Source organism: Chelonia mydas, chromosome 4, assembly GCF_015237465.2.
Source record: "Chelonia mydas isolate rCheMyd1 chromosome 4, rCheMyd1.pri.v2, whole genome shotgun sequence".
Lineage (NCBI taxonomy): Eukaryota > Metazoa > Chordata > Testudines > Cheloniidae > Chelonia > Chelonia mydas.
The window spans coordinates 39,469,885-39,488,778 of record NC_057852.1 but is presented as its reverse complement, the minus strand read 5'-3'; the positions used below and the strand labels follow the sequence as shown (position 1 = coordinate 39,488,778).

The 18,894-nt window shown below is 38.6% G+C and overlaps 1 protein-coding gene across 3 annotated transcripts in view; it reads left to right on the top strand.

Moving 5' to 3' along the window:
• PRSS12 (serine protease 12) overlaps positions 1-18,894 on the top strand; it is a 66,308-nt gene that overhangs the window by 7,228 nt on the left and 40,186 nt on the right. For 2 of the 3 annotated variants that reach the window (XM_007054444.4, XM_027833941.3), the window contains exons 2-4: positions 4,370-4,508; positions 8,075-8,253; positions 11,084-11,228. In XM_007054444.4, the coding sequence (XP_007054506.2) occupies positions 4,370-4,508; positions 8,075-8,253; positions 11,084-11,228 (463 nt within the window). The remainder of the gene's footprint in view (positions 1-4,369; positions 4,509-8,074; positions 8,254-11,083; positions 11,229-18,894) is intronic. The other variant, XM_027833945.3, reaches the window with a different exon arrangement.

Below are 18,894 nucleotides of genomic sequence, written 5' to 3'. Positions count from 1 at the left end.
GCAGACTCAGGGAGATTATCACTGTATCAGTTATGTTCAGGCAACATTTTCAAGCTTTTCTTTGCCACCAACAGAGCTAGAAACTTACATTTAAGTAAATGAAACAGATTCTGATTAGATCACTTCACTCCAGAAGCATGGAGCATTTACATCTTCATCCAGGCCCGTTTCCACAGTTACTTTTGACTTGGTTATTTTTGCATCTGCAGTTGTTAATCCACATAGTTTTGTATGAAGAAAGCTTGTTAAAGATGTGGTAGAGGTGGATTTGAGTCTGCTTCAATGTCTTTCACTTAACACCTTTAGTCAGAAAGGATTATCTGTAACCTCTGAAAGTACTGGTTGGAGATGGGGCAGGGATAATAGACGGGGAGAAGCAGAAGTTCCAGTGTGTGTTCCTGACTTCTGAGAAGCTACTCTAGGCAATGGTCAGGACTCAGTGGGTTCTGAGAGGGTGTGTATGATGGATACGATGGTAGCAGAAACAAGCAGTAGTTCTTTGTGGCATGCTTCCTTTAGTGCTGGTCAACTTTTATTTTTTTTTTTACTTTGTTGAAATTTTCCTGAAAAAATTAAAAAAACAACAACACCATTTTAAAATTGAGTCTACTCTCCCGCTAACCCAGCAGTTTGGGCAGAAATCCACACATGAGTTAATGCTACTTTACCAGAGGTAACTCTACTCCAGAGCCCGTATCCCCTCCAGAGAGGGGATAGTCACAGCTGCCAGGGATGCAGCCAATGGGCTTGGCTTCTATGGCGGCTTTGCTCTAGGGTCTTTGCTCTAGGGTCTTGCGGAACCTTACTGTAGCTCACGAAAGCTTATGCTCCAATAAATTGGTTAGTCTCTAAGGTGCCACAAGTACTCCTTTCCTTTTTGCGAATACAGACTAACACGGCTGCTACTCTGAAACTTTCTTTATAGTGTAGACTAGGGAAGGGGAAGGGTAGACCTGGGCATGTGAACCCTTAGTTAGTGAGCTGTGTCTCTCTCTTTCACTTCTATAAGGTCACAAACTTTCTTCCTTGCGGAAAGAATGAGTAGAAGAATGAGTAGTTTGTGTGGGATGGGGAATAGTTTCTTCCTATTGGTTCTCCACTTCTGTGCATGCTGAAGAAGCAAGAAAGTTGTAACCCCTTCATACATATCTTGACTAGCACCTCATGACATTCTCATTTCTTCCCATATGTTTTCAGGAGGTAAGGGATGTGACCAGACATGGGAGCTCATGCAGGATTTATGAAATTTATTTCTAAAAAGGCCCAATCCTGCCATTTATTCTCAGGAAAAAAAACAGTGATTTTTACTTGAATTTATGATAGCAAGACTGGATCATAACATTGTCTCTTTAACTATTTCCACAAATTTGGGCGAAAGTTTACATTTTGTAAAAAACAAGCTTTTATAAAACCTAAAACCAATGGAAGTGTTTCCACAATTGTTCAAGGTTCCAGTGGAATCTTAGGGCTTTAAGCAAACAAACATACATTCCCCTGTTGCTTTCAGACCCAAGCACAGCAATACTGTGCAGACAGTGAAACTGTCTGTAAAAGTGAAATTGACTTATTTTCATTTTCAAGATGAAAATTGAAAAAACAGAATAGAGAAAAGTAAATGGGACTTTTAAATTTAAATTTTTCTTTTAAGGTACTATTAGTAACAGTTTTGGGGGGTTTAGGTTTACAGTATATGACTCTTAAGGTGATAGTCTTTTAAATTGTTTTGTTGTAACTAAGAGTCTGATCCTGCTCTCATTAAAGTAAACAGATGTTTTCCTGTTGACTTAACAGAACCTGACTATGGCCCTAAATGTATGCACAGAATCACGTACACTCAGGAAAATACATTATCATGGACCATTTATTCTCTATAAGGGTATAGTAATGAATAGCTAATTAGCAATACGTTATGAACATATACTAGTGTTGATAAATGTAATTCCTTGTTCCGCAGTGGTACATCATATATCTCATATTAAGAGACTAGGCCTATTACAAAATCAAGAGTTTTATATATAGAAAAAAGAGCTGGACCAAAAAAATATTTAAAAGATTGATGTGTTTATTTAAAGTTAGTTCTATTCCTTCATATAGAAATTACGTATCACATTTTGTCATTTGTGTATTTTAAAACTATATGAATCCAGTGAGTCAAATTCAGAGTAGCAGTTGCCAGTGTTCCAGAATACTGCAACATGTTAAGTAAACTTTGGGGGAAGGTGTTTTAGTTCATTTGCAAACTGGTTTTATCCACTACATAATTATGACATGAGTCACATGATATATACTCACACATACTTTAGAGTGCATGAATAACATATGAAGTAAATACGGTACTGTATCACTTTACTTTTGTCAGATATTGTGCAAACAGACATCCTGTAAATAAAACTTGTAGAGGACTTGTAAAATGTGGAGAATTTATGAAATAAAATGGTGAATAAAGTGAGGGACCAATCCTCGCTCTTGTTTTATGCAATGTTAGACAAGCAAAGGACTTCAGGTGTTAGGGCAAAATTCTCCAATGTGCAGAGTTAATCTTGACTACTTTAGTCTACGCTCTGTATATGAGTAGTCTCAGTGTTGCCAGTGGGAATTCTGTAGATGCAGAAAGAGCAGAATTGAAGTCAAGATCTGTCTTGTGGCTCTGAAAGGAGAATTTTACTCTTCAGGTATTTACTTATCCAGATAACAGAAAGGTCTTGCAATATTTATGCAGGAAGCACTCTTACTGCTTACCATGGGAGTCCCACAGGATTGTGAAAGGAAAAAGATCATTGTACAAAAATAACCCTTTTATTTTTTAAGAGACAGACAACTATTAAACCCCCCTTTTTGGTATGTCAGGAATCACTTTGTTCTAAATATTGCTGTCTTGTGATTAAAATAATAGCCTATCCAGAAGGGTTTTGGAAAGAACAGATATAGGAGATAAAATTCCAGTGTGTGTATCTGGCTATGTCTGTGTGTGAAGGGGAAGGCTATAAATGGAGTAAAATATTGATTCATCCAGATATATAGTAGAGTCTTCCAAATTCTGTTCTTTCAGTGATTTTATACAGTATTGTTATAATTAAACTTTTACAAAATCATGTATTTTGTATAAAAGGATCACCTTATAAAATTTGATTTAATAAGCGGGACTTGTATATTACTGTATAACATGCTGTGAAAATAAGTCATGGGCAAAAAAATACACACATCAAGTCTGAGGTTAATGGACTTGAATTACTTGGGAATGGTTCACCTTCAAGGTTTTATAACCCTGGAGAACTGAATTAAAAACAGAACAGACTAGCAGTGAAATTTGTGGGGAAGGAACAAAAATTTAACCTAGCCATTATAATAAATAGAATGTCATTTTTTAAGCAAGGGAAAAAAAAATCTGAGTTGAAGAGGGCCTATGCTTTGCTATTAAATAGAACAGAGCATAGGCAAGTGGATCACTTAATATTTCATGCAATACTCATCCACGGTTTTTGATAACAACTGCAATATATTACCCCCTTGTCAAATTAGTAACATTTCTATGGACCATTCATTGTTTGCTCACCCTTTGTAGCATAACAAATATGACTGTGACTGTTTCACACTTTTGCTGTTGGTGCTTGAATTGCATGTAGCTATAGGGACTTTTTACGCTGCTGGAAAGAGAATTCTGTGGTATCTCATATAATACTATTCAATTTCTTGATTTTGTGTTCTGTGCTCTCAACCTGTATTTTGATGATATACACACAAGGACTGGAAAAGAATGTGTGTTATGATGATGTTTTTTGGTTGTTTTATTTGGAAATTTGATAGAGGCCTATAATGAATTTGTAAGAACTATATCAAGCGTTTGGTGGCAAGTAAGAACAAATGCATTCTTTGGCCTGAAATAAACTGCTGGCATCCATGAAATGTATAATATTATGTGGGTCAGTACAGAAGCTATGCAATCCATGTGATTGTTTTATAATTCCTTTAAATCAGATGGAAGATAAAAATATACCACTTATGTACAATATTTTGTTTCCTTTTTTATAACATGGCCGATTATGTTGACAAAATTCATGTATAGACTATCATATTTATATTGATATGTACATATACTCTCTCTCTCTCCCCACATCTTTGATATTTTGGCTGCAGTGTTAGAATCAAGATGTTTCCTCATTAAATTGTTGTATGGAATGGGTTACCTCCTTTTGAGTCAACAGAAAGAAATTATTAGTGCTAATTAGAAGCAACCTCTTTAATGAAGCAAATACATGAAAATATTTATAGCAGAGTGGAACTGAGACTGCATGTCCTTCAAATGGCACAAGTTAACTCAGTCATGGACAACAAACATCTTATTTAAATAATTTAAAATTCTCTTATCTAGGGTCAGTGCGACTTCGAGGTGGCAAGAATGAGTTTGAAGGCACAGTTGAAGTTTATTTGAATGGAATTTGGGGAACAATCTGCAGCAGTCATTGGGACAATAATGATGCATCAGTCATATGTCGGCAGCTTGAGCTTGGGTAAGTTTTAGTCCCAGATCAAATTTAGTAGCTTATTTGAATGTATCTTTAAGAGCTCTGGGTTTGGTAGATATTTTTAAAATCCATTATGAATGGGATATTATTCTGGGAAAAAAAGTGTTGCTCTTAGGTGATGGCTTCATTCTCAATTGATAGTCTCTAAATGACAGAGAAAGTGGTACTTCCACTTAGCAAAGGTATTAGTAAGAGAGTTGGGAATGTGTACATAAAACCTTTATATGACTTCTTCAAAGAAATGAGTATTGTGTTACAGACTTTGCAGCTGAATCCATAACTATGTGTCCAATGCTATTAAGATATTTGTGAAGCAATGCCACAAAATAACATTAGGCCTAAGTCTTAATATCTTTTCTCCCATGACCCAACTTTCAAACACTCACAACTGTTACTCCTCCGATGCGCCAAGCATTTGCTGCCTGAGGCAAGTTTAAAAAGTGCCCTCTACCCAGCAGTCCACAGTTACACAATAACTAGGTAGTAAGCATGTTGCAACCACTAATATTTGCTGCCTGAGGTGTTTACCAGTTCATCTTATATAGTAAAGCTGGTTCTCCCCAGAATCCTTACCCCCAATTCTTGTAATGATTCAAAGGAGTTGCTATGAGAATCAACACATGGTTTTTAGGCTGTAGAGAATGAGAGGCAAAGATGGTAACCAGGTTTTCCCACTGAAAACTGGGAAACTGATCATGAAAGGTTAGGACATGCAAGGACTGTTTCCATGGGAACTGGGGAGCAGTGCATGGGATAGTGAGTGAAGAGTGTCAAGCAAACCCCTTCTCTTCTTCCCTACCATCCTGTAGAGTTGATTCTCACATGCAAAGAAGGGATGTCTTGAGGACTTGTCTGAAGGAGGAAGCTCATTGGGAAGTCTGAGAGATGTTGTTAAGATGTGGGGAGACCCTTGATGCATACATACTAACAACAACCCTGCGAATTTAACATGCTCATCTGGTCAGTAGGTCCTTCAGGTCTCTAGGCTCAGGGGAATAAATACTAACTGAGGGGAAGAAATATGGAGCCTGATTTTGACCTCACTGTACATGAGGTAAATCAGGAAAAGTGCCACTGAAGTCAGTTTTCAGAGTAACAGCCGTGTTAGTCTGTATTCGCAAAAAGAAAAGGAGTACTTGTGGCACCTTAGAGACTAACCAATTTATTTGAGCATAAGCTTTCGTGAGCTACAGCTGTAGCTCACTGAAGTCAGTGGAGCTATACCAATGTAAGTGAAGCCAGCATTGGGCAGAACAATTTTTTGTAAAACCGGCAAGGTTTCCTAAACAGGCTCTAAATCTGGGATATTGCCAGTTTCCAGGGAAACATGGTCTGTCACCTTAACAGTAATCCCCGACACCCATTCCAACAAAAGCTTTACAGGGAGTCATAATTAGTTTTTGGTGAAACTTGGTATTATTGCTACATAGGGCTTCACGTGACTAGCTGTTCTGTGTGTGTCTGCATCCCCTATCCTAAGGTTAATTTAAATGTTGACACAGCAAATCTTTTGAGAGACTTTCTCTGAACATCAGATTTGTAATGAAAGCTGTAAGCAAGCAAGTTTTGCATGGTTTCAAGTTTTCATGGAGAAAGTTTACAGAATTCTAGTCATGTTGCACAGGTTGAGAAGCCCTGAACTAGGCTAATACTTCAGCACTCCTATTGTCCCTGGGACTTTCTGGGCCTGGCAAGCAGCAGTTAATTTCTGAATAGACAAATACAGAAATATCTATTCTACCAGATGCCTGCAGGAAATAGAAATAGAAAACAAAATGTTTTGTCAATGCTCCAAATTTATTTGCTGGGAAGGGCATGTGTATATTAACTTTACAGATAGTGAAAGTTAATCTCTGTCAGAGACAGGAGAATGACTGTCTAAATTACGGGATCTGACAGGCAGGTGTAACTATCATATCAGACTCAGTAGGTTGCCATAAATATTCCCTAGTGGTTTGATTAATTAAATAATAACTTTCAGGATATTTTCTGGGGATAAATTACACAGCTAGGAAGAATTGAACTGAGCGCCACTAACCCTAGCCAGTCATTTATCTCTAGGAAGTGCCCATATAGATGATGTAATTATTATAAGATGAAAATGGGGGAGGGGTGTGGTGGTGAGAAATGCTTATAAGTGTATGGATTTTTTTTCAAGGATAATGCAATTTAAGCTTCTAGAGAATCAATGCCCTGGCATTAGCCAATCAAATTACTTGAATCATCTCAACATCCCATTCAGTTTACAGTTTCATAGTAACTCACAAAATATGGTGGCTTTGTTGCCTTTCTGATATTGTTTCAGCTATACATCAAATGTCCTTTTGTTTGCTACAGGCTGTAGGTGTTAGTGTGCAGTATTTGCACTCTGACGTTTCTGGTGATTATTCCACTCTTGAGAGTGCCAGTCAGAACTGAATCTAAGCTGTTTTGGAATGTCTAATGTTAATCTGTGTACACCAAGCCAATTTATAAAAATATGCAGATTAGAGGAGATAAAAGTTCAGCCCATCTGGAGGCTGTGATTTTGCTTTTGGTTTTAGCTGCCTACGTGCAATATTTCTTTATCCTGTTTTCATTTTAACTTGTTCCTACCTTCAGTACTTCCAGTATTTTGGTTGTATAGGATCCTTATCAGCAAGGAAAGTTTAGTGATGGTGTAAATGACAGAACCATTTAAACAAGGATGACTAAAAAGAAGAATCCGTGCAAATAAGAGTGGAAAACAATGTATGCTTATGTTGTCAAGCACAAACTTTGGGCCAAATGCTAAGAGGTAAAATTGTGGGTATTCCTCAAGTGCCCAGCACCTCTACACATTTGGTCCTCTGACCTTACACGGTCTGCTTTTTTCTTGTTTGCAAAGTTCATTTAATTATGGGACAAATCCGGGGCACCCTGTGTAGGCACATAAAGGACAAAAGTGGCTTTGGGTATGTCTACACTGCAGCTGGGAGCGAGCCTGAGCTCAGGAGGCTACCCCAAGCCTCAGTGTCCACCCTGCTAGTTTTAGAATATTAACTCAAGCTGAGCTAGTGCAAGTCTGTCTATCCAGGCTGGGAGGGTAGTTCCCAGCTGCAGTGTAGACGTACCCTTAAAAACTGTGTTAGCTGAATAGTGGAACAAGAGCACTGGAGGTCTCATGTAGGGAAGTTGCCTTTTTGTGGCCTGTGGAAGAGATCTCTGTGGTTGGTCTCTGCCACTCAGCATACAGAAGAGGGGAATGTGATTGGGTCAGAGGTTATGGAGACCCAATTGGTCCATGTGCAGGTTTGGCTCCACTATACCAATTCATCTTATACTGGAGTGGGGAAAAAACAGGCTACATTTGGTGTTCCTTTTCATATCCTGTATTAGTGGTGAGGGCGCAAATGCATGAACATCCTGACTTACTGCAGACAAGGATTTTGCCCTGCAACTTTTTCTTGCTGAGCAAAACCCTTTTCCTGAACCCCAGGATTTGGCCCCCCATGTATTTGTGAGCAGGCATCTCAAACAAATATTTTGCAACTCTTTTCCCTAATATCCAATGCTGATCTTTCCTTCTACAGCAAAAGAGGTACAGCAAAGCATACGCCATTTTCTGGATTGGGCCTTATCCCTGTTTATTGGAGTGATGTACGTTGCCATGGTGATGAAGAAAATATACTGCTGTGTGAAAAAGACATCTGGCAGGGTGGAACATGTCCTCAAAAAATGGCAGCTGCTGTCATGTGTAGCTTTTCCCATGGTAAAAGTATATAATTTTTGATTAACTTTTTGCCTTATTTGAAGTGTCATAATGTACACGATTACATTAATAAACAATCCTAGTTTAATTTCCTCTTCCAAGAAAAGATCTAAAATAAAATGTAGCATAGTATCATTCACTTTTTACAAGTCCTTCCACATTGTGAGAGCAGCAAATAGCTAATTGTTGCTTTAAAACACAGGCTGTGAGGAAGGGTCAGTTGTGCAGCAATGGGGATCCCAGAGGGAATTCTGTTTGAACTAGCCAGAATCCCTCCAAAGCAGAGGGGCAGGGGGTCTAGGGCAGCTGCAGATGCTGGAGTGAGTTTGTCACTCTTGGAAAGGGTGCAGTGTGCTCTCTGCTTCCACATGCAGCAGCTCCCCTGGGCTCTGTGATGGGTGTTGGGGGGGCCATGATTCCATCCTCACCTTACCCTCTTTGAGGAATTAACACCACTGGCACTAGATTAGAGCTGTGATTGTAGATGGCTCCTGCACAGGTTTACAAGGAAATGTAAGGCTTTGTACCCTCTCTTCCCCATTTCTACCTTATGGCCCACGCAGGGATGGACACATTTTTGCCCAAGTTCCTATGGAGGCTATTTTGATATTTTAAAATGTTCAAAGAGTAAGTGATCAAGTTGTTTTGGTCATACTTACCTTCACAGTTGTACAGGAAATGGAGGCAGTGTTCCAGTTAATTTAGGAAACAAACTGGACCACTGAAGTAAGGGAAACGATGTTATGCTGAAGGCCAAATGGGAATTTTGCCATTGAGTTCAATAGGATCAAGATTTAACTCCTAGTATACATTCTACACAAACAGAGTTCTTCACTTTTGCTATCAGAGTGTATGTGTTTGGGATCTGTAGGTAGTATGTGCCTCTTATTTTAAAAAAAATATTTTAAAATAGATGTATTACTTAATTTAAATCTTTTCACTTAATCTTAACTCCACCAAGTTAAGTGAACAGTTATATATTTGAGGAGAAATAATTTCCATAAGAGATAGGTTATATCTGGCATTTAAGCAATTGTCTTCAGCCACACTTAAGGTCAAATTTTCAGCCTTGCTTTCATTAGGCCTTCTTTTTTTTTACCTGCATAACTGTGGCCTCAAATAACTGTGGATATAATTTAGGACTCTTGAATATTTAAGTACTTGACTGTGCCTGCAAGTCAGGTACATGAGTGTCAATGTGACATGAATGCATTAGCAAGAGTTGCTAGCACAAATAGGTCAGCCACAATTCAAACATTTGACCCTTATTATTTGCACAAAACAGAAAAGAAAGACTATACAAGTAGCTACAGTTTAAGTTTTGTAGATTCTTCCGTCTCTTCCCCCCCCCCCACCCCCCCACACACTATGGAGGTGCATTAAACTACTGATGTTTTATGTATGCATTTAGATTTAGAAAAGTCATTAGAGTGTATTGACTATCCAACTGTTTTTGGCACATATTCACATTTTGGCCGTCATTCAGCATTCCTGATGCAGATATAATTCCATTGATGTCAGTGTTGCATTGAATCGTTTGTTGTGAAGTTTAAAGCTAGTGCAATTGAGAGTGAAGTTTCTTACATATTATTTCTAGGGCAGGTAAGCTTTCAATTTTCTGGTTCGATAATACATGAAGAAATTAAAAATACGCATTTTGAAAGTCACACTACCTAGTTCACCAAGTTTCCCCTTCCATTGAAAGGAAGTTGAAATTTCAACAGAAAGCCTCTTTGTTTTGCTTAGAGGGCTCATTTAGGCATAGTGGAATAAAATAGCTTTGTCTGTTTTAAGAATGCTTGAAGATTGATTTATCATTCATAGTTTAGGGTAGTGGAAGTTAATTAGGTAAAGTTATTTGAAGTTGCTTGTGTTTTTTTCAAATTTTTGCCACCACTAGCCTTTCTACGTAAGCTTCATCAGAAAAATCATCAGCTTTCATGGCCGGTGAAATGTTCAGAGGGGTCTTCAGAAATTCCAAAATGCTCACTTTCAGCAGGCAAATAAATGAAAGATAACAGGGTAAAATTAATTTGCTGGAGCGTGTAAACTGAACTGAGTCACACTTTAGTCATCCAGACATTGGATACTGATATACTCTTCTAAAAAGTTACATCAAAATAGTTTAAGTGCATTATATGACTTTGTGTCATTTCCATCACCTTAGTTTCATGCTCAGATATTTAGCTGTTGAAAGGAAAACTGTACAGGAGTCACAGCAGGAGGGAACCTTGTGCCCCCAATTTGAGCAACAAGGAAGACTCACTGCAGAGAGAGATTAGGGGGAAAAACCCTCCTCAGTTAAAGTAATCCAGATAGAGTAACTTTTGATAGACTGACTATGGTAAAGACTGGGATCAGTGCCAGAAGACATTCTAGGTGAAATCCTGGCCCCACTGCATATCAGTGGACATTTTATCATTGACTTTAGGGGAGCCAGGATTTCACCCTATGTGATCAAGACTCTGTGGAGTAAATGCTGCCTTACATACACTGGTGCAGTTCCACCACCCCACCCCCTTCACTGAGGGCAGTATTTGTCCCTATAGCCCTAAAATTCAGCAAGCACTTAGGCACTTGCATAACTTTATGTGGGTGAGTTCTATGGGGCTACTCATCAGCATAATATTATTCACCTGCCTAAGCGTTTGCAGATGGTGATCTTAAAAGCTTTTCTAACTAGTTCAATTTCAGGATTTTCATCTAGTTAAGAAGTTGCATAATACTTGACCAAAGCCAGGTGAAGCTGAGTGCTCTCCATTTGTGTATAGCTTAGAAGAACATTTTGGGAAATAAATGACCTTTTCCTCTGTTTTGTGTTTAACTGTAGCCTTTATTCCAATCCGTCTGGCTGGCGGGAGCAATGCTCATGAAGGAAGAGTGGAAGTCTACCACACTGGCCAATGGGGAACTGTCTGTGATGACCAGTGGGATGATGCAGATGCTGAAGTTGTCTGTAGGCAGCTTGGCCTTGGGTTAGTTTTTCTAAATACATTTCACTTCTAACAAAGAAGGAAAGCTAACAAACAGTACACAATGCTTTCACAAGGAGAACATTGAAAAATTGCACTTACACTTTGAAGCCACTAAAGTTACAGATGGCACATTTATCAATGTCTGTAGTTAAAGAGGCCTGACGCTTTCCATCATAATACCCTGTTTTCAGTTGCTTATAACTTAACTAAACTTTAGCAGTTTGAGCTGAAGTTTTCCACAATGGGGGGCTGGTTTGGGGTGAAGATTTTTTTCAGAAAATTTCATCAAAAACCGTTCAGTCATTTCCAGTCATGAGGTTAAGAAAAAATGTTTTGCTCATGTTAAAAAAAATAAAATAAAATTGTACAACCATTTAATTAAAGGCCTAGCACCTCTTTACTTTGGAGCAGGAACTTGAATTTTGGCATGGGCGCTGCCCTGCCTTTTGCTATCCCTGTGAAAATCTGCCCAAATTTGGCCAAGTTATGAGCCTCTGGAATGTGTCCATTTGCACGTTTGCTAGAGACTTGTTAACATTTGGCAGCTAAATTCTCTGAATATGCTGTCTTCATTGAGAATGTTCCATCCCATGGATGCAGAGGGTGAGCAGTACTTTTTCTGCAGTTGTTCCTTCTGGCAGTTAGGAATGACTGTGGCTCTGGGCACATGAACTGAGAGCAGTGAGACAGTCTTCTGCCTGCTGATCCAAGCAGTGAGGAAGAGAGGGAGAAAGCTACCTGATTAGAATGCAAAGGGATGAGGAGCTCAGCCTGGGGGAAAACAGGGTGGAGGGATTGAGATAAGAAGCTGGAGGGATGGTGGTGGTGGACTGGGACAAAACAGAAGGGTGGGGAAAGACTGGGATGTGGAACCATGGGGGAATGGTGATTAGACAGGCTAGAATGAGGAGCTGAGGAGAGCAGTGCTGGAGGGAAACTGGGACTGGAACACAGATTGCAGGGGCCAGAGGCATAGGTCAGTGGTCACTAGAATACAATGGCTCCAGAATCCTGGAATGGAACCCAGGATTTCTAAGTCTCCTGTCAGCAAATACCTAAGAAACCTGTAAGTGAAATATGTGTGTCATCTCCCTCTAGTGGCTGGCCCACATAGAGACTGACAACCTACTACTGGTATCAGTTACTTAGCTCAAGTGGCAGAAGTCTGGGTGGTGGATCTAAGAGGTCTAACCCTGCTGATCACTCATATGAGAATCAATAAGTTCCACATTTTTAAAAAAAACACTGATTTTTTTTAAACTTGGGAAATTACATACTAAAGGTACATTAAAGAACATTAAGGTGGCAAAGTGAAGCACCCAAAAATTAGGAAATATCAAAATTTAGGTTGCCTGTGTAACTTTGATTTAACCCAATTGTGCATGTGGATTAGGATACAGTCTTCAATTACTCTATCACACTATTTTTTCCCACAGGACCCCTATCTGATTCAGTGGACAGAATGGATAGTGCTCATTGAATGGGTATCCTGCTCATTCAGTTTGTGGCCCCAGGCCTTACTTAGAGCATACCATTCAAGTTGTGCTCTGAATAGAGAATTATTCATTTCCTCATGAGCTTTTCTATGATGCTCAGATGTTACTGGGCTATTATCAGTAAGTTGGAAAAGCAAGTGAATTGCATTTAATATAGAGTGTCATTGGAAAGGGCTACTTGCAGTATCATTATTGTGTCTGGCAGGATTACATTAGGATTACAAAACCCAAGCTTTTGGTTAATTTCTATAGATTTTATTTCTGAGATGGACCTGATTTCCTTTTGTTTTCTGAGTAAAAGTGGATTAATAGGCGCACGTGTGTTTGGATGGTGCTTAGACTTTTTGAAAAAAAGTCTACAGTTTTATATGATCTCAAAGGCTACATCTAGGGGAGTGTTCCCCGAGCTTGGGAGACAGACTAATGCTAGCTCTGCTCAAGCTAGTGCACTAAAAATAGCAGGATAAGCCACGGAGAGCATGGGCAGCAGCTCAGACTAGCTGCCTGAGACCAAACCTGCCTGGATCCCCAAGTATGTATTCAGGCAGCTAGCCTGAGCTGCATTGCTATTTTGAGAAGAGCTAACATGTTGACTGTTTACCCAAGCTGGGAAGCACACTCCCAGATATAGCATAGATATACCCAAAGAAGCAAGATGTCTTGACAGGTGTGCTCATTATCCCTGGACTAAAATTTTACCAACAGGGGCAGGCACAACAGTTACAAAACAGGGCAAACCATCCACATTTGCCTACAGTTAATCCAAATGGAAATGTGCTACAAAGTGTAAAATAACCCTCTCCGCAATAGTGTCCTATGCTCTTTCAGCTTTGCTTTAGCATTACTAGAATATAAAACCTCAGAATATTAATCTTCTGGTGATAAGCAGAAACTACTGCTCATTTATTTCATGATTTGGTTTCCCCATATACTTTTTGATAAACACCAATTTGTTATCTCAGTGGGATTTGTGGTCTCTACCACATTGGAAATCTAGAGTCTCATTAGAGTATAATAGACTTTGTTTTCACAGTCAGGAGTTGAAACATTATCTCCCTGATTTCTGAAGGCCTCTTAGCAGATAGTAAATTTCTCTCTCTTGCATGCCGTAGTCTCCATCTGCAGTGTAATGAGACCTACAAGAAGCAGGAGATACTGGAAATGGCTTTTTTATTACATGTGTGGTTAGCATGCTATGGAAATGTTACCCCACAAACTGAAGTCAGATAATTTATCACAGTTATCCCAGTCCAGCAGTTAGGACCTGTGAGAGTCTGGGGCTGCTCTCCTTCTGGCATCTATATCTTGCCTACCTTTTACAATTGCAAAGCAAGGACAGTTCATTAAAACTGAAATATCATCTAAAATTTAACTCCTAATTTAATTTTTTAAAAGAAAGGTTGAAGACCTTTTAATATTGGTGAAGTTGACCGGGAGATGAAAGCAAGATGTTAACAAGGCTTCTGGGAAAGTCAAGAGATGAGATTTTATATCATGTTAAAATTGCAAAGGTGGCAGGAGGGGAATTTAAGCACAAATCTAATTTTCTTACCCTGTCATTTTGTGAAGTCTTCTGGATGAGTGTATTTTCAAAGTAAGGAAACTATTTTTCGATTTTTGATAATGGAATTGCAGAGTTTCCTATCTTATTAAATATATGTAATTGTCTATACGGAGTAGTTCCCATGCATACAATCTTATTACATGATTTGGTAATGTATCACATCACTGTCCCCACCCTGCCATGCTAACATTATTCTTGGAAGTACTATCTCTGGAAGATGCTCTCTAATACGAATAAGAGTCGTACCAAAGATTCACACCTTACTGGATATACACTGAATAGGGGTTATAGTTAGCTCAGAGATTGATGTTTACAAATATCTGAGTTTTCAAGGGGGACCCATCACAGCTCTACTACTAGTAAAACATTGTATTTGGATCCTGGAAGAAGATGTGCTTATGCTGTAGTGAGCTTTCAGTTGTGTTAAAATAATGCCCTCTAAAAGTCTACCAGTAGGCCAGTCTTACTGTTATACGAAATAGTGCGTTCACACCAGCAGTAAGGATTGTCTGCCAATATGCAGGGAGCACAAGTAATATACCTCATGAAAAAGTACTATATAGAGGCCAAAATTTTCAAAACCGAATGCCCTAAAAGTAGGTTCTTAAGTCCATATTTAGCTATGTATGTAAATGTAGCCTGATACCAAGAAGTGCTGAGCACCCACAAAGCCCCTCAAAATCAATGGGAAGTAAAGGCACTCAGCATCTTTGAGATTGGGCAACTATTATTGAATGGTTTAAATATGGATTAGCCACCTAGGCTTAAAAAATTGGTCTTCGTATATTTTTGCACTTTACAGCACACAACAGAACATACTACAGATTCATAATATATAGTACCTAACCCAAATTTGTATCACTTACTAAAACAGCACTTTATGAAGTATAACAAACAGAACAGGTCTGGTTACAAGGGATACTTTGGTTGAACTGGCTACTTCTCTACCTAATACAAGTATTGCCAACCCCAAGCATTGAAAAGTCAAGAGTCAGGTCCTACAATCATGAGATTTTTAAGAATAATAGATGTGGTTGTCTTTATTTGGCTTCCAATATTGAAGACTGTTATAAAAATAAAGGGAAGGGTAACCACCTTTCTGTATACAGTGCTGGGCAGAGGCAGAACCCTTTCACCTATAAAGGGTTAAGAAGCTAAGATAACCTCGCTGGCACCTGACCCAAAATGACCAATGAGGGTACAAGATACTTTCAAATCTGGAGGGGGTGAGGGGGGGAACAAAGGGTCTGTCTGTCTGTGTGATGCTTTTGCCAGGAACAGATCAGGAATGCAGTCTCAGAAACTCTGTTAAGTTAGAAAGTAATCTAGCTAGAAATGTGTTAGATTTCCTTTTGTTTAATGACTGGTAAAATAAGCTGTGCTGAATGGGATGTATATTCCTGTTTTTGTGTCTTTTTGTAACTTAAGGTTTTGCCTAGAGGGATTCTCTATGTTTGGAATCTGATTACCCTGTAAGGTATTTTCCATCCTGATTTTACAAAGGTGATTCTCTTACCTTTTCTTTAATTAAAAGTCTTCTTTTAAGAACCTGATTGATTTTCCATTGTTCTTAAAATCCAAGGGTTTGGGTCTGTGTTCACCTGTACAAATTGGTGAGGATTTTTATCAAGCCTTCCCCAGGAAAGGGGGTGCAGGGCTTGGTGGGATATTTTGGGGGAAGATGTCTCCAAGTGGGCTCTTTCCCTGTTCTTTGTTTAACACGCTTGGTGGTGGCAGCATAGGGTTCAAGGACAAGACCTTGATTGTCTGTTGCTCATCCTCAGCCCTTCTAGCTGCTGGAGGACCAGATCTCAATGGTTCCTAAAATGCCATGTGATGCTTCTCTAGGGAGGCCTAATACTCACTTCTCCATTCAAATTAACAGAAATAGTATCTAGAAGGAATTCCATCCAACTTTCAGTCAGAGGGAGGATCATTATGATGCACGGGCTTTAGGATGGGATATTAAAAGGTTTACAGAATGAGGAAAGATAAGGGAGATCCCTCAACACCGAGGGTGGGGGAAAAGAAAATGAAGGTGGAGAAATGTTGAAACGAGGGATGCTGAAAAAAATGGCACAAATGCAAGATGTTGCAGCACTTGCAAGAAACTAGGTGGGGAAGGCCTAGATTTAAAGAGTGAGTACCTAAAAGTAGGCTCCTAAATCCTTACTAAGATGCCTAAATAAGTATCCCAATTTTCAGAAGTTCTGAGCACCCCTCAGAGGATGTTGTTGGGAGGAAGAGGCATAAAGCTGTGTAATAATTTAGTATGGATAAAAGTTTTGCTACAGTATGGACTGCAAGATTGGTATAAATAAATGTACCTTTTATTTTTATTTTACAAATTATATGCAGTGTCATGTAATACTTGGCTACAAGAACATTTTTAGCAAAGTATTTAGTATCAGATTATTAAAATAAAGTGGACTTCTTAGATCCCCCCATCCATCCTTACTCTAAGCCATCCTTACACATGCAGGTGAAAGGGATTTTTATCCTTACTCTATGTAGAGATCAGGACTACCTGAGTTTTGGGTATTGAAGGCCTGGCCCACACACTGTTTTTGTATCAGCACAACTATTTCAGTTAGGTGTGTGATCTTTTTTTTTTTTTAAATCAGAATAGTTATATCAGTACAACCCCAGATGTGGATACAGTGATAATTGCATAAAGGTGCCCTATTGTTTAGTTTATTTCCCTTCCCATATGGGAATAACTATAATGGTATAAACACTTTTATAACAGTATCTATACTGCTGGGTTGTGTCACTTTAACTCTACCAGTACAACTTTTGCACAGACAAACTCTTAGGGTTGTAAGATACCAAAAATGACGCACAGGGGTAGCTGAATCAGTGGAGGTATTCACCAAGGGGAGAGGACAAGAAGTTCAACTCCCAGAAGCCTTGGCCCCTCAGCTAACGAGCTGACCACAAACAAATGTTTTCATGTTTTGAAACATTATCTATCCTCTATATAAGGTGCAACGTTATGTTTAAAATGGTGCTGGTTAGTTACTAACATATTTTAAAGCATGACCATTTTTCCTAGTCTAGATATGCCCATTGTCTTTGCTTGCAGTGCACTCAGTGACATATATGACAGGGTGGATGAGCAAAGCATTAAATGGATTGGAACGCATGCGCACGCCTACAACCACACACGCACCCCTGTCTCCCTTACCTCAATGTGCGGAGGGGGAGAGAAGGAGAGGATAAGGGACTATGTGACCTCTCAAGGGTCTTTTCCAGCCCTCTACTTCTGTGATTCCATAATTAATTAAAATTGATAAATCAAGGAAAAGGAAACCTCTTACCCTGTCAGACTATCTGAATTTTAAGTGCATAAAGATTGAAAAATCACAGTAAAGCATCTGAGTATTTGTTTTAAAGATATTTAGGGGTTGTAATAATTAAATCTAAGATCAAAATCTTCAAGGCCTGTCCAAGTTAAGAACGCACAGAACCTTCCCTGCTTCTAAAAAGATGTTGCTTGTTAGCGAAGCTTTTTTTTACTGACAATGGCTTACTCTGTCAAAGCAAATTAGTTAAGTAGCACACTTCCCCATGCACAAATAAATAAATAGTAAAAATTGTTAAACAACTATTTATTTTAATTTAAACTAATCCTTTAGGTACTTAAACCCAAAAGCCAGCAGTTTCTCTGAAGTATCCACTGATCCACCCACTCCCCTAATAATAGAATATCGGAAAAGCACTGCTCATTAAAACTAGAAAGGAAGTGTGGACAGAGGTACCATTGTATAGAGAGAAACCAAACTATTAAGATAATTAAAATGAATATATGGATGTATAGGATACTGGCAAGTAGAGATGGAAAAGTCCTGATAGGTCACTGAGTGTTAAAGTACAGAATGTCTTTTATGATGCTTAATATAAGAGCACATTTTGAATTCCTGTAGTTTTTTTGCATTGAAGAAGCATTATGTAGAAAAAGGAGTTAAATTCTGGTAGTACAGGACTAGAGGTAGGAAAACTGCACTCTCAGTTCTGTCACTGATTTGCTGTGTAAGCTTGTCAAGTCACTTAACCACTCAGTGCCACAGTTTCCTCATCTGTAATATGTGGATAATTAAGCTTACCTACTTCATGTCAGGTTTGTTTTTATGGAGGGTGTGGGTTAGGTTTAATTAATGTGCTTTGAGATCAGGTGAAAGTCACTATAGAAGTACATGGCATTATTGTTATATGTGTGCAATAGGGCTGTCAAGCGATTAAAAAAATTAATCGCGATTAACTGTGCGATTAAAAAAAACTAATCATGATTAATTGTGCGGTTAAACAATAATAAAATACCATTTTTGGATGTTTTCTACGTTTTCAAATGTATTGATTTCAATTAGAACACAGAATACAAAATGTACAGTGCTCACTTTATATTTATATTTTTTTACAAATATTTGCACTGTAAAAAAACAATAGTATTTTCAATCCCTATTACAAGTGCTGTAGTGCAATCTCTTTATCATGACAGTTGAACTTACAAATGTAGAATTATGTACAAAAAAACCTGCATTCAAAAATAAAACAATATAAAACTTTAGAGCCTACAAGTCCACGCAGTCCTACTTCTTGTTCAGCC